Here is a 17,107-nt window from a genome sequence, read left to right on the forward strand (position 1 = left end):
GTATTAGCAGTATTATTCACGCTGGCGAAAAGTTGAGTCCTGAAAGATTTGGAGCACCAAGTCAAATGTCATCCACAACTTGAAATGGACCGGGGCTTGTCATTGTGCTGCAAAGCTGCCAGGATCCTCACACTTAATGTGTTGCTCTCAATGGTAAAAATAGAGAAAGAAGACGCTTTCTGCAGACGGTCCATGTTTGTGCTTTTTTAATAATACTATTATCTTAATGAGGTCATAGTTTGGTTTGTTATACACTGGAGTTACAAAGGAAATTAAAATAGACTAAAATTCGAATAGCCCACCAATGGTAAACAGTACAGTATTTTTAGGGGGCATTCCTCCCCCAATGAAAGTTGGGTAAGAGGAGTTGAGAGGTCACTGATAGAATGCCTATACATACAGACACATACATACATACCACACAAACATACAGTCTGTCACGCACACGCACTCTCACACGTATATACTGTACAGAAACAGTCAAAACAATGGAGCGAGAGACAAGATGGAGTTCCACTAAAGTCTTCACAAAGCACAAATTCTTCTCATTCCTTTCTCTTGTTCCATACCACTTTCATGACAAATTTGTTTTTTTAAATTTGAAAAAAGTAGACATATACTGTAGCATCTCCACGCTGACTTGTTAAGTTGATTCCTCTTTGATGTTGAAGTCATCTTTATAGTCAGATAATCAAAAAACACAAGAACAGTTTTTGCGAAATTGATGCACAACAATCCCATACATTCTGAAGTTCATGAGTCAAAATTAAATGTTCTTGTGGCAAAAGTACTCCAATCTGGGCCTGTCCGAGTCTCCATTGGATTAGTTCCCACAGGACATTACCAGGTGTGACTGGTTAGCTCCATTCTGTTCATTTCTGAGTACATCCTTTCTCATGTATTATACTTCCTTTACTTAGAGTCCATCAGAGTTTTCTGAACACTCCACACACCATGACCTTAACTCTATCCTTGCGTACTGTCCAAGAACATTCTAGATACAAGGTTTCTGTTGGATTAGAACATTCCAGGGCCCGGACTGAACCCCATGTCCATGTCACGTGGCCTCATCTGACCCCCCATCATCATTGTCTGCTGTGGGGGGCCACCCATGCCCTGCAGTGACATCATCATGTTAGGTGAGCCGCCAGGGCCTGGGTGGGCCATTTGTCTCGCCTGCATCATCCCTCCCGGACCCCCAGGGGACATCATCCGGTGCTGGGGTCCCATCATGCCTTGGCCCATGAATCCCGGTGGCCGCATCGAGTTGTGGCCAGGGTTGCCCATTGGCATGTCTTGGGGGCCCATTCCCCCACCAGGGCCCCCTGGCATCCCCCCCATCCCCTGCATGGACATCCCCATCCGTGGTGGACCATCGCCCATCATGCCCTGCATGGGGAAGCCAGAGGGGTGTGGTGGTTTTACCCCAGGGTTGTCTCCCCCACCTCGGGGAAAGTAAGACAGAGTCTGGCTAGGCTTCTCTGAAGGGATTATCCTGGACAGGTCAAACTCAGGAATGCCAGAAGCTCCTGGCCTCATCACCTCATGAAGGTCTGCATCACTGAATCCACCTTGCATGTTGTTGAACTCTGGCCCTCCAGGGGTATTGGGCTTGCACATACCCCCATCACCCCCTCCCCCATGAGGCATGTTTCCCATCCGCCCTCCCATTGGCCCTCCCTCTCCCTGGAAGCCCATGGGATGGCCAGGGAAACCTTGGGGACCAGGACCATTGTGCGGGGAGAAAGGGCCTTGCTGGGAAGGGGACTGGGTGAGGGGGTATGCCTGGCCCCGGTGAGGGTAACCCATGCGTCCCTGGGGCATCATTTGAGGGTTTCCCATACCAGGATCTTGGGGATTTGGTGGTATCATCATGCCATGAGGCATCATGCCTGGGCCCATGTTAGGAGCATTTGGAGAGGGCATCTGTGGGGGCATGCCATGGGAGAGGGGCTGGGATCCCATTGGATTCATACCCAGCGGGCTGAGGGCAGACATGGGTCCAGAGTTTCCAGGTCCCATCATACGTGGATTGCCTTGATGATTCATTGCCATACCTGTAATGTGCAAGACATAAAGAAGTGATTACATATTCAGTACAAGCTCTTGTGAGGCAGATCAAAGGACAACTAGTATAAATATGGACCACGGTGGAAATAATTGAAATGACAAATTAAACAGCAAAAAAAAGATTCATGTGAGTTACCATTATTGTTCACTGATGGCAGGTTCGGGGAGCGAGCCGGGGGCGAGTCGTCATCAGAGCTGGCAACAGTCTTTATGGCATCATGGTAGAGTGGGGTGGAGCTGGGCATTGCAAACTTGGACATGCGTGACATCATGATGGAGAGAGGGTTCTGGGATAGAGTTGGCTCTGGGGGTATGGTGTACGGACTGCCAGACGGGACGTTGCCTGGGAGGGACATGGAGCCAGATGGAGCCCCTGATGAAGGAGGGGCTGAGGGAGGCCCGTTACCACCTAAAGGATGACATGATGAGGAGGAGAAGACATGACAAAGACATGATTTAACTTAGCAGTTTTTCATTCTTTGGCAGATTGTTCTTATCTGTGATGATACTAGCAATAAGGTGTGCAGTAGGATTCAAATAATGTGGCCACAAGAGGGAGCCACTGGACCATTACCCACCAAACCCCACCCCTCATACAGATGTGTTAACTTGAATGAGTGATGCACTTCATAGCCTGCACATCTATTTATTTTAGTCTTTAGTTTTTAATACTAATTCTGATTTCAAAGGACTAAAAAGGGCCAAAGTCAGTGTCTCAGTCAGATACTTTAAATTTGATATTAAAAATCACTATATAATTAAAAAAAAAAAACATTCAACACTAAACCATTTACAAAATAAATCACATTAACTGGATGGTATTTAATGAAAATGCACTGATGATTTTAAGAAGGAGTAGAGACACATGCATGAATACAAAGGACGAAAGAGATTGTTGTACCTGGCTCCATGCCCATCATGTTTGGTGAGGTGATACTGAGGGGAGGCTTGCCACCCTGAGGTGGTACTCCAGGACTCTGCATGGGTGGTTTTGGTGAGGAAGCCCATCCTGGGGAGGGGTTAGGAAGAGAAGGAGACCTCATATGAACAGGAGAGGCACCAGCTGATCCCATCATGGAGTGGGGGGACTTCATTGGTGCTGAAGCTGGAGGAGCTGGGGGAGCACTGGGGCCTGTGGGACCAGTGAGCATGCCAGCCAGCTGGGACGGTGTCTGAGGGGATTTAAGGTTTCCAGAGGGAGAGCCCATCATGGGGGACTGCACTTGCCTTAAAGGAGGGGACTTAAGTGGGTTGACACTGGGAGAGTTCCCTCCTCCTGCCTGGACATTCAGATCTGCTGGCTTGCGGCTCCTCTGACCTTGTGAGGGGCCACCAGAAGTGGGGAGGTGGTTAATACGACCATTACCTCCTGTTGGTGTAGATCTGTGCTCTGGACCAAAGGCTTGGTCTCCATGTGGACCCCTCATTCCTCCAGGGCCCCCTGGGAAGGGCCGCCCAGGCCCCATGGGAAAGTCTCCTGGCTGTGTCTGCTCGGGGAAGGGCGGCCCCTGCATGGGCCTGCCTTGAGGACCCATGCTCTCCATCGGAGGTCCCCCACCTCCTCTCATTCTCATCATCTCATCAGGACTCATGGTCATGCCGGGGTCTCGTAGTTTTGAAGGGTGCATATGAGGTCCTGGCCCAGGTCCAGGCCCCATGCCGAACTCAGGCCCCATTTCCCTGCCCCCCATTCCCTGGAGCCTAGAGGATGGACTCATAGGACCATCACCAGGCATTCTGGGAAATATACCCATGCCATTACCAGGTTCCATTCCACCTCTTTGGTGCCCCATCATCCTTTGCATGTCCATCATCATCCCAGGGGGGAGGCCCTTCTCACCCCCCATACCTTGGTGGAACATAGCTTCTTGGACTGACTGAGGATTTGGGAAACGCTCACCACGACCCCCTGGACCAGCAAACATTCCTCCAGGTCCTCCAGGGAAGCCTCGCGCATCTCCCATACGGGGAGGCATGTCATCAGGCCAGCCCATTCCAGGCCTCGGGGGTCCCTCCATTTCCGGATTCATCATCCCAGAGAAGCCAGGCATCCTCTGCATATGTGGGGGCATACCCCTGGGGCCTGGGCCCATGGCCATGCGCTCCTGGTAGTGCTCTGGTGGACCACCTGGTCCTCCCCACATCTCTCCTGGGCCCATCTGATAAGGAGGCGGGGGCCCTCGCATCATGCCACGTGGACCATGGGGATGCATCATCATGTCTGGAGGAAGTGGCCGGTGTTGCATTTCTTGTTTCTTCCTCTTCTCTTCATAAAACTCCTGCTGTAGCTTCAACCAAGCCACCTGTTCTGGGGTCATCTGATCTCCGTCTCCACAACCCCCAGGCCCCCCCATGTGTGCACCCATTTCATCTTGTGGAAATGGGGGCATTTCTCTGGGACCATGGGGTGGGCCAAAGGGTGGACCTTGTGGACGTGGTCCTCCTGGCCCACCTGGCGGACCAAGGCTCTGAGACTGCGCCATCATAGCCTGTAAGGGACCCTGTTCAGACCTGCGGGGTGCACCATCAGGACCTCCATCGTGGGGTCCACCATGGGACTGTGGGGGCCCAGGTGGTGGGGCATCACGGTCATCAGGGAAAAGCATGCGCTGAATATCTCGCAAGGTCTGCAGAGAGCGCTGGCGATGTTCCAACTGTTCTTGGGACAGACCCTCTGTATTAGCCTCCATGTTCAATAGCTCCTGGGCCAGCTGCTGCTGTTGTTGCTGCTGCTGGGGTGTCAGACCCGCTCCACCAGAGCCTCCACCCTGCCCTCCTTCCCCTGCTGTTGGAGGGTTGAGGCCTGCCTCAGGTTGGGTGACAGGGGCCTGGTCAACTGGAGTGGTAGTGTTACTGGGGCTACTGCCAGGAAGATTTTTGGATTCCATGCCTGCAGAGGATGACCCTTCCTGTGGAAGAACACCAGACTGGTTCCCTTGGTTTGAAGGCTGGGGTGGGGCTGGCTCTGCCATGCCAGGTAAGGACGGTTTGGATCCAGGCTGGTGACTCTGATCTTGGGCATGGGAAGGGGGTTGCTGGGGAGGCTTGGAGTCATTTCGGAGAGCGTTTGCTGCGTTGTTCTTGAACAGAGAGAGACAGAAATAGGATGAAGTCATAACACTGTCATGCGACATGTTGGTGTGTGAAAGCATATGTGTGTGATTAAAAAAAAAGAGACTGTGTGTCTTTACCAAGAGGAGGTGAGCTTTGTCCTTGCTGTTGGAGATGTTTTTCATGTGGAAGGCAATGATGTTTTCTGTATGGCCAGTTAGAACTGCATCAGCTGCCCTGAGGACAAGAAGGCAGACAGTCAGATATCAGTCATCAGACACAATAAATATATGTGTGTGTGTGTGTGTGTGTGTGTGTGTGTGTGTGTGTGTGTGTGTGTGTGTGTGTGTGCATTTGAGAGCCGGTGAGCCGGATGAATGAGTACTAGATGGGACCATGAAGGTAAAACCAAGGTCAACAGAGTAAGTAAACTATTGCACACAGACACACACACACACACACACACACACACACACACACACCTTCCACCAAGCATCCACATCTTTGATCTCTAATTCCCAACAGAGTGTTAATCTAAGCCAAGCTCCCACACATGTTTGTGCAGATATACACAATGGATTTAGGCTATAACTGGAAAAGTTGGGGGAAGGAAGAGAAGGGGTGGGAAGCAAGCATCTTAGTGCCATACAAACAAAAAGCTGCAACAAACATCAAAGACAACAACAACCACTGATGACAAGGGCACAGAGATTTACTTCAGGCAATTGACATTGTTAGTAATTCCATTTAATTTTGAACTGCAACTCCACAAAGGGTTTCACAGTGGGTGTATGTTTTTGCTCATGTAAAAAAAAGGTCTAAGTATTGAGATGATGATTTAATTAACCTCTCTAAACACATAAATATTAAAAACATGTAGGAGATGAGCTTCAAGTGTAAATATTAATCAGTAAATCATAACAAAATCAAGACCAAATGAATGTAGTAACTTTATATACACACAAATATATACTAAAAATTCAAGATTTGAGAATTAAATTATGGCTAAGGAGGAAAATTTGAGAACAAACTATGAAAGATACTAGTCATAACAGATAAAAAAAGTAACTCTCAGCTTCCTTACTTGTTGGCCATCTCTGTGGTGAAGACATAAACAAGTTTTGAGCCTGGTTTCTGGCCAGTTGGAGGTTCTGTTGTGGAGCCCTGGCCTCCCAGTGTATTGTGGGAGGGTGTGGAGGAGCGACTGAGTCCAGCATTGGAGGTAGAATGTGTGACTGTGTCCTGGGGCTTCACGTCACTGGAGTTGCAGTCTACAGGGAGACAACAGGTAAGACGATGGCTTTAGGACCAGCGTGGGCTTATGGGCAATGCAGTTCTACTAAGGTAGCTGTCATAAGTCAAGTTGATCAGTGGAAGGATTGCTCGTATGCTTGGATGCACAAGTTAACACACTTACTGAAGAATCCTTTGTCATCTTCATCACTTTCTCCCCCAGAGCACCAGTCGGCTCCACTGTACGGCTGCCTCCTCTCTGCCACACACATTCTCTTCACCCTGCTGCTGTCTGTACAGACACACACACACACACACACAACTATCAGTGGGCTTAGGTTTATCTGTGCGAGGGACAATGAGGGACTGCAAAGCACTTTTTTGAAGATTTCCAACTTTTGCCTTCTCTCGGCAGATAGTGTTGTATACCTGAGAGAATAAAGAACTATACGTACAGCACTTTCAGTAAATAAAGTTTTGCAGTGGTACAGGATAAGAGGAACATATCAAGCCCACTACAGGCTGTAATTAGGGAGAATGTGTGCCATTTCCTTCATTATTAAGTGCTGAATAAATCTGATAAAAAGCCTCTACCGGAAATGATGTGTAAAACTACCAGATGTATAGGAACAATCACAACACAAGCACTACTCGCATGGTATTGTTTAAGAACTGTAGGTATTCAATGTATACTGAGTAGTTCAAAGCATTTCATTACATAGAAGGGAACTTTGGTAACAATGTATGAAAGCACAGCTGCTAATTACGCTCCTAAAAACATCAAGAATCTCATGCACCTTGCCCACCTACATTAGTTCAACTATTTCATCATTCTGGTGAGAATAACATTTTAAAATGCCTCAGAGATTTTAATTCATACTGTCAAACTTCAAGGACTTTCTCACAAGGACTATTTGACCCCAACTACCTCCTGAAAGTCAGATGCTCTGATAATAATGAGTACATGCTACAGTGGTTCTTACCTTTTTCCTCACTAGTGGGTGTGCCACTCTCTGGTTGTTCAAATGACTCCACTGAGGTGCTTCTCTCCCTTTTGACTTTAACCTTGGAGCTTGGGCCAGAGGTCAGGCCCTGGCCGTTCTTCAGCCCCATGCCCCCTGCCACATTCTGAGCCCCCTTGGCACCCAGAGTTTTGGGGTCGCACGGTGAGGGCTGTGATTGACTGCCGGTGCTCCCTGGTTTACCCTGATTGGGCATTTTAGAGTCCATCTGGGTGGCAGTGGAGGGGGACATGACAGGAGGTGAGCGTACCATGGCCTCCGTCTTAGGTTTTGGGCTGACAGAGAAAATCACAGGTATAATTAATAGATTTGCATTAAGAGAAGTAAAAAAAATAATTTTCCATTTTGTCAAAAACAGTGCAAAAAGACAGATATATTACAGATTTTAATACAACAATTAAACTTTTTAAGTGCACCACACGATAACTACTTTTTAGAGCCCAACTGATATAATGATTGGCCAATATTACTGGCCGATATTAGCTTATCACACATATATTGGTACCGGCCTGTATAATGTCCAATTTGCACGAATATGAAAGGTTTTTTGTTTAAGGATTACAATGCAGAAAAAATGCTTGGGGTAATCTATGATTAAGTCCCAGTAGAGTTTGTTGTTTTGTTTCAGTGCACTGATGTCATTTTAGACAATAACGTTTATTGTTCAACTAGGGCTGGGTGGCATGACCTTAAAATGACATCACAATATTTTTAGGCCATATCATGATATACGATATATACCTCCATAATTTGAAATCTCGTCAAAAGCATTCCATAAATGCTAGGACAGAGCGAAACCAAATACCACAATAATTTTGACCATATACCTCGATACTGATACTGCAACAATATTGTAGGGATGACAATTGGTACTTTTGCCAAATTTTGACACAAGTTTTTGATAAATAATCATCAGTGATGTGGATAATGACTAAGTGGGTAAAGACAAGCATTAGAACAAGTAGAACTCTCTGGTAAGTTTAGAAAATTAGATCATTTTACTGTAATGCAGCCTTTTAAACCACTTATGACATATCGTGATAAACTGGTATCCAAAATCTCAGACAGTATATAGTCTCACATCGCAATAACAATATACCGTCTGATGTATACAATTGCCCAGCCCTATGTTAAACTATAAAATATCCTGCCTCCGTTACATATCTTTGTCACAACTGTTTGATAACCACATTTGAGGGATCATTGCAAAAAATGTGGGTATATTGGCCAATATAGCAATATCAGAATTTATTTCCCTCCTTATATCAGCATCAGCCCCCCAAAAATGTATTCTTGTTTGTACTACATTGTTGTAAGATATATAGTCCCAGAAATAATGGCGATAAACAATCTTGTAATTTTAAATGATGTAAATAAATAAAACATAAATTAAATACAACCACACAACTATAACTATAACAATGCTACATTTTGTTGGGTCATGTCCATATATCCATAAGTTGATAAAATAAGCTGTATGATATAATATGTACAATGGCAATAATAGAACTATTGTTACAAGCCGACCTCAAATGCAACAAGACATGAGTTCCACAATGTCATGTTTTGTCTTCTTACATATATTTGTGACCTTACTTGCACTTATGAGACACACACACACACACACACACACACACACACACACACACACACACACACACACACACACACACACACACACACACACACACACACACACACACACACAAAAACAGGAGGGAAAGAGGCATATTAAGTAAAAAGCCTGGGGCTTAGAGTTAGGCTGCCCAGTAATCATGCTCTGGACAAACAGACCTATATTATGGCAACTGGCTATCTATCAGGTCAGATATCCCCCAGCTCTCCAGTATAACTTGTACCCAACGATGTTCCTAACTGTGGCACCCAGGAGAGAAAAAGGAAAATGTGATTGTTCTTTTTTGTCCTCTTCTATTCCTTTGCAACTGCTAAACCTGATGTCATCGTGGCATCCAGCAGTTGGTAAGGACGTCTATGAACACAAGATTAGGTTACTGGTACTGGGAATACTTTGCACACAGTTAAACCTGAAGGAACAGGCTGTAGAGACACTGGCCATCTACAAATGACTGCTGCTTACTACTTATGAGAGCAGTTCAGTTCAGGCAAGCAGGACACATCCAACTGGCAGAGAATTCCCTTACCACACCCTAATCTCTTTCTCTCTCCCTCACACACACACACACACACACACACACACACACACACACACACACACACACACACACACACACACACACACACACACACACACACACACACATACACACATACACACACACTTGTACGAGTGGGATGAAACAAATGCCAACATGTCCAAAAAGCACAGCCGCAGCCTAGCACACTTTATGTACGCACACACAGACACGCAGCTAGTAGAAAAAGAAGGCAAAGCCAGAATTTTGGCAGTCCAGACAGCCGTTTCCAGAGGCTCCAGAACCATGAGTCAGCAGGGAAAACTTCCAAGCTCAGTGTACTCCCTGACCCTGGAACAGCTCTGGATCACACATCAAGACCTTTCAGGTAGAATAATGGAGCGGGGAAGCTGATCTTAGATCTGCATTACACCTGACCTAAACTTGCTCTCTAAACAGAGCGGGTAAGGCCCGCTCAGGTTTGTGTCCAAATGCTCAATTCTACTTCTAATTCTCAATTCTAATAGCTAATTTCCTCAATATTATCTGATTTATAAAGCCATCTGCCACTGACTAAACCACTGGCCTTAGAAATGGTTGCTCACTGTACTTAAATAGTTTGGATAGGTCACATTTCCCCACTGGGATTAAGAAAGTATGACAAAAAGATGCTGTTAACGGCTGTGGATTTGCTCCTTGCAACTGCTGAGATATGAGAGTTTCATACCAAACACTGAGATGATAGATGCAGTGATCATTCTGCAACCAATCATATTGGCCAAAAGACTGCTTAAATTGGCATCTGTACTTGGCTGACTGCACATTTTTACTGAAAATGGGTCCATACATTCTTCAAGTAGCCTCAGTGTTTTTGTTTTTACTGAGAAACGTGTTTTTCTTCCATTCTGCTTTGAACAGAGGGTTGACTGTTTGTGTTTGTTCTCTCTTCCCAACTGTTAATAAACACAGACAGCTAATGTTTATTCATTTTTCATATTGTGTGATGATTTTTTAAATACTTGAAGCAGGTTTATGGGCTGGACAGAAGCTTGTGCTTCTCCTGTAAAACCTGTTTATGTTATTGATGTGGGAAGACACGACAGTGATTCAGCCATCAGTACATAACTGAATGCTTTGGATAAGAACTTGATTTATTGTCTCTTACTGACAATAACAATGACTATGTTTACATGCACTCTAGTATTTGCACTTCTAGTCTAGAATTTTAGAATAGACTATATCCCGTGTGTAAACAGCATATTTCGTTTGGATATTCTGAATTAGGCCTTATTCCAATTGTAGCATTATCTGATTATAGGGCCATCCACACCAAGATTGATAGCTATAACAATAACTATAAATATATTGTTTTAAATATCGTTCTCTCTCAACTGGAGGGCGGAGATCACACCACAACTATAATGACAACAATGGTGGCTAGCGATATCGTTAGGATCACTTCTGAATTTACATGGCCATCACTTAGCTTGAATTTGGGGACATTTTCCTACAAAATAGTGTAGCAGGGGTGATTATAATATTAGTAGCCAACCTCTTTTATGTAAACAAACTGATGGCATTTAAGAAACACTCTTTAGATGGTCTACTCTAGTAACTCAGTCTTGGATATTTATACAACTTATTAAATATAATGTATAGACTGTAAATTAAACTTTAAAAAACGCCACTTTATCTGAGACATACTGTCAAAAATCTTTGGTGCTGGTGCTTGGTGGGGTCTCTGAAGTTTGTTTTGATGTCCTTTAATACAATCGCCAGGATAATAGATGTTGACACAGCCAGAAGTATGAATAAAATTTGTCTTCAAAAGACGACAACTCTCCTAACAGAGCGCTGGATTCCCCCAACTCCTGTCATCTTTGAAGAATTTCATAAAACCATATCCTTCTGGGGGTTTTCTTTGTGTTTTTGTGCAATTACAGCAGTAACAGGTCATTAATATCCATTTTCCTAAGCTGCCGACACAGCTGGAGCGTGCAGCATGTTCTTGATGCCTGTGTTTACAGAGCGTTATTGTTTATCAGTGTGGATGCTTGCATCTTTACCATTATAGTTATGGGTGCAGTTATAGTTCTTGGTGTGGGTGGCTCTTTAGACAGGTTTTAGGAGCATGCTTTGGATATCTATACAGCGTATTCAGGATATCGGTCTCTTTTTGCAGCAGACAGCCTTTTGCCGGTTTACTTTCAGCTCTGTGCGTTGTCATGGATTCGTTGCACACAAACCAACAAGCCAAACATTTGTAAGGCTGGTGTAGAGATGCATTCTCAAAAGAAAAGCCAGACATTTCTTGTCAGAAGGAGAAAGAAACCTACTTTTTAACATTATGAAAGACTTGGATATCAACAGGTTTTTGTAAATGGGATAGGATTAGGGTTAGTGTGAATTCGCAAAGCTGAGCTATTAAAGAAGGTGGTTGAAGGGTTAGAAAAGAAGGGAGGCTGTGTTCCCACCGTCGAACTAGTCAGCCACTAGTGGAAAATGTAGAAACAATCCTTTATTGATGCAAAGAAGCAAAATGGCATCCATTCAACTTTTCCATATTTTGACGTGATATGCGTGCATGTAAACAGGTAAGTAGTAATATTGTCTGTTTTGGAATAAGAAAAATACATAACATTTTGTGCATGTAAATGTAGTCACTGTTGTGCAGTCACAAGAACAATCTGCTCAACATGGAGCAGCTGAAATTTTACTTCTACTTGCTGTGCAGTTGTAGAAAGTCTGGATTAAATGCATAATTTAAATCAACATTCAGATCAGAGTTGTGGCTGATTGGGCTGTTAAAACAATCATCAGGATCTTACATGCACAGACACAAACCAGTGCTTGCTTTTGATTACCATCACAGCACTGCATGACTGAATCACAGCAGGCTGTCAGTGAGTCCACTCACCTCTGTGTGTTGGTGGACGGGGAGTTCTTTAGCCTATTGGAGTGCATTGATGGGGCTCCCAGGACTACAGAACAGGGTGGAGTGATGAGCTGGTGAGGACTGCCTGTGTGGGAGAGCGGCGCCTTTGCGCGCACGTTCCTGGAGCCAGGAACAGGATTCCCAATGTTGGAGAGGTTTCCCCGACCGTCCTTGGCCTCCTCTCGCTCTTTCTTCCCTCGCTCCTTCTTGTTGAAATGTGTCGCTGCTGTACCTGCCGCCGCTGGCCTCTCCTCTTGGACCTCCAACATTCTCTCTATGTCCTTGTCTGTGTGGGTGTGTGTGTGTGCGTGCCTGTGTGTGTGTATGAATGTGTGTGTGTGTGTGTGTGTGTGTGTGTGTGTGTGTGTGTGTGTGTGTGTGTGTGTGTGGGTGGGGAAAAGTGTGTAAAAACAATAACAATAGTCCAGGAGTCTTTTCTTGTTCGGTGTGTATTTATGAAACTCCCCCAAGGGGGCTTTCAACGGCCCTTAGGCACACTATGGAGAGAGAAGAGAGAGGAGAAAAGACAGTTAACAAAACTGGAAAAGAGGGCGACAGTCTGAACAAACTTAAAGTGACACTCCACCCAAAATCTCTTTAGTATCAATCTACTAGTGTGGGCTTGAAAGGTGTCTGTTGAAGCTGTTAATTTTCTCTTTTGTGGCTTTGGCCAGCTTTGATTCGTGACAGCAGGAATCGATTGCAATAGGTCTTTTTCACAGAAGACATTTTGACACATTCCAATAGGGAAGGCACAGGTGTTACTAATAAAAAAATGTCTGAAAAGTCTCCTGCAATAGGATTTAGTGACCAACAGCAACAGCTGGCACTAGGGTTGGGTAAGTCTCCAGCTCTGCCAGTCCGGTGTACAGACTTAAAACAGTTTGTTTTTTGCAATCGGACTGAAACGACATTTGTCTGGTGTAGGTGGAGAGAGCTAGCAGCATGCGGCTAGTTAACAGGAGCCCCTGGATAGCCAATTACTTCAGCCACAGCTTGCCTCGCTGTTTTTTGTTGTGAGTTGCTAGTTATGCACACAGTGCCGCTGTACTCATCTGACCAATGTCCACACGAGAGATTTCTCATCAGTAACAAGTTGGCGCTAGTTATGCTCTCCGTGTTACATGCTACCAAACTCAACACTTCCTGTATCCATTCCAAATTTAAAGCCCTCTAGTGTTTCAGTGTACAGAATCTCTGCATTTCTTGACAAGCCTTTTGCTGTGAAACATTTGTAGGAAGGTATTGTGTAAAACTAATACCACGTGTACCCCAAAATTAACATCTTTATGTTGGTTCTTTACATAGCCAGATGAAGCGATAGCCTTGTTTTTTTGTTTCTTTTGTGCCACGTTCAATATCACAAATGCGTCAGAATAAAACAGGGAACAGTAGAGGCAGCAGATCATATACCACACCAGACTACATCCTGAAGATGTTAAAACCTGATTTGAAAAGTCTTAAACCAGTGAGACATCTTGCTTCTTTCTCATCTCTTTTGAGAGTTGCACATGCACGGTATTGATCAGGCAGCTGACAGGCTGACAGAAGCCACTAACAACGGCTACTTTTTAAATATCTTTTACTTCAGTCCATCTTTCAAACTCAACAATGTTCAAGTGTTGCTTGAACAGAGACAGATGGTAAAGTATTTACAAACCAGCAGCCATAACTTCAACAGATGTCACAGCATCGCAACTAAAAAGGGGCGAATATTAGCGTGTTGACCCAGGTGTTGTGTTTCCATCACAGCCGATTGGAGACAAATTTAAGCGGTTGTTATTGGGTTTTTTGTCTAGTGTGAAAGGGGTATTACTGACTTGTAAGGTTCCCATACGCACTTGAAAAGTAGCTACTGCCATCTTTTTTTTCAAGGAACACTAAGCAGAAGTCTTATCAATTTAATATTTTGATGAAAAGTTATGTTAAATGTTTGCTGTGAGATACATATAAAAAAGATGTGTCACAGTTCTTGATGGACTGTGGGTGTTGCTACACTCCTTCATCGACTCATTATGTTTCACTCAGGAACAGCATACTAATGTGCCAAACCTAGTGGTAAAATTTGGTATTTTTTAACGGTCCAGTGTTTGACTTAATATCAAATAGGTTTAAAATGTTTTTATAATCAGCCACACCCTACATGGCACAAATGGAAACCAGGTATTTAACCAAAATACAATCGATTGTAACATACTGCAAATTTACAACAGGCACCTTTCAACCCTTCCTTAAATCTTCCATGGAGCTGAACTGATAAATTGGCCAAAACACCTCATTATAGATATGTTGCTGTGAAATTGCTACGACAGTTCGACAGCATCACCAAGAAATTACAGCAAAGAAATGCCAAAGATGTTTGGGTTCAACAAGAAAGAGAGTCAAGTTTTTTAACATTAAGTTAAGGAATTTTTTAAAGACAAAGATGACTATTGGTCAATATCATTCTCCCATTTTTACCCTCAAAAATATAAATAATCGTATTTGCCTAAAATTCCAACATCAGCCAGGCTAGTCTTTAAATCTATAGAGATTTTGGGTGGAGTATCATGTCAACTAAATAAATACCAGCACTACAACTGCAGCAAACAGCAAAGTTTGGTGGTGGAGTGGGAGAGGTAGCATTGTGGTCCAAACCAACCACTGTGTGTTTCTGTGTATGTGTGTGTTGGTGAGTTAGCACGAGAATTGCATGAGAATCCTGTTCGAGAGAGAGCGGCCCAGTCAGTCAGATTACATTGTCATCCTGAAAATATTTAGGAGCTCTTCCAAAACACTCAACATTGTAACTGGCTCCAGAGTTCCCCTAGGGAGAAGGAGGTGGAGTGTTAGGGGGGGTTTGGGGGAGGGAGGGAGGCGGCAGGGGGAAGGGGGTGTCACTGGGAACCAGACAAATACTCCGACTCCTGCTACAGCAGCAACACTCGTCTCTCACTGGGCTTCAGGAGAAGTGATTTACAACTATCAGGACCACAGATCACCGCTGCACACGAGCAGAGGCCGGCTTCTCCACGGGGGCAGAGAGGGGGAAGCAGGAGGAGCTCTGTGTATCCAAACTACATTGATTAGACTAACCTTTTAAATATAAAAATACACTTTGTGACACAGAAGTGGGGCTCTTCAGAGAAGTGGTGGGCAGATTATTGATTGCTGAACCAGTGAATTTACTTATTTACAACAAAACAGCTTGAAAGACATCTCTCTTTGAATGAAATGACATGTTTCTATTTAGCTACACAACACGCTTTGATACAGAGCTTTGGAAACGAGGACCGGAAATTTAACACAAGAGCTTTAGCTCCAACTAAGGGCCTAGTAAGACGGCTTACTAAATCCTGTGTCTAACAAGTATGATATTTTCTGATCAATAGTTGTTTCTAGTCTGGGTTCTGAGAGAGTTTGGATTAAGGGCAGGGAAACAATGTGCGAGAGTAGACAAGATGAAAAAGTGACAAAAACACAGAGGCAGTTTGATTTTGTTGTTGACTGTTACTCGCTAATCAAAGTGAAACGGTGGCTTTTGTAAGTCACAGTGGAAAAGACCTGACGGACAGCAGCTCCGAACCAAAATACTGCAAATAACTACTAAGGCCCAACACTGCCTTTATTTGCATTAAACTGTACTCACTCATAGATTCCAGCCACATTAATATTCATAATCCATGTAATATTATTCCCTAGGAAATTAATGACAATGTTGAAAAATACCCATCTCACAATGTTAAAAAAACTTTTTACCAAAAGTTAATGGGGTCTTTTCTGGGCCGAGACCCATCCTACATCCAAGTCTCTTGTAATTCCGTTCAGTAGTTTTTGTGTTATCCTGCTGACAAACCAAACAACCAACAACCGGACACAGGTGAAAACAACATTCAGCATCTTATGCTTTTGAATAAAAATTGACAAAACTCATAACTCCTTACAAAACACATTTGATAAGTGAGGGCTTAATGGTGCACACAAATCATTATCATACATTACGTTCATTTGTCGGAGGCTTTTGTCCAAAGTGACTTACAATAAATGCTTTCAGTCTCCGCAAGAACATTTTAAAGAGCATGTTGAGTGCTACAGTACAAGAGTTTTCTTGTTTTTTTTTTATGAGACATCAGCAATGTACGGAAAGGTTCAAACAAGCCAGCTCATCATTCATCAAGTCTAAAAAGGCAAAAATATTGATGTGTTTCATTTATTCCGAATGGCCACATAAAATGCAGGCTAACAAGCTTGCCGTCAAAGAAGAGGTAAGGCGCGATCATCATTCAAATGAGGGGATAAGGACACACACTTGAAAAATGCCAGTAGTTGTGTGAAGAACAGAAAAAAGAGCTTGAGAGATAGATTCAAATCGTGTTTACTGTCACAGCTCCACACATCTAACTAAACGCTGCATGAAGTGGATGCAAAATCAAATGCTGGATCGTCAGTTTCAGATAATTGCAGAAGTTGAGTCCTCTCTATTCCAACATCAGAAAGGTGTGGGGAGAGGGGATTTCAGATAATGTTTGACCATCTGTAAAGCACTTGGAGCCATGGCTGTCTAGGCGTAGTTTAAAAACCCAGCCTGCTGTGGATGGGCAGTGACACTGCTCCACTGAAAAGAGCTTTGACCGACATGATCTACCACAGGGGCCTCAGAGAGA

The 17,107-nt window shown here is 44.1% G+C and overlaps 1 protein-coding gene across 2 annotated transcripts in view; it reads right to left on the minus strand.

The window, feature by feature from the left end:
- Window positions 1–191: 191 nt before the first annotated feature.
- bcl9 (BCL9 transcription coactivator) overlaps window positions 192–17,107 on the minus strand; it is a 31,295-nt gene continuing 14,379 nt past the window's right edge. For both annotated transcript variants that reach the window (XM_073473554.1, XM_073473555.1), the window contains exons 3-10: window positions 12,447–12,961; window positions 7,338–7,651; window positions 6,539–6,646; window positions 6,206–6,392; window positions 5,262–5,358; window positions 2,972–5,150; window positions 2,207–2,479; window positions 192–2,057 (exon numbers count right to left, since the gene is read on the minus strand). In XM_073473554.1, coding sequence (XP_073329655.1) covers window positions 1,018–2,057; window positions 2,207–2,479; window positions 2,972–5,150; window positions 5,262–5,358; window positions 6,206–6,392; window positions 6,539–6,646; window positions 7,338–7,651; window positions 12,447–12,733 — 4,485 coding nt within the window. In that variant the 5' untranslated portion in view covers window positions 12,734–12,961 and the 3' untranslated portion in view covers window positions 192–1,017. The remainder of the gene's footprint in view (window positions 2,058–2,206; window positions 2,480–2,971; window positions 5,151–5,261; window positions 5,359–6,205; window positions 6,393–6,538; window positions 6,647–7,337; window positions 7,652–12,446; window positions 12,962–17,107) is intronic.

The sequence above is a fragment of the Pagrus major genome, chromosome 9, assembly GCF_040436345.1.
Source record: "Pagrus major chromosome 9, Pma_NU_1.0".
NCBI classification, from domain to species: Eukaryota; Metazoa; Chordata; class Actinopteri; order Spariformes; family Sparidae; genus Pagrus; species Pagrus major.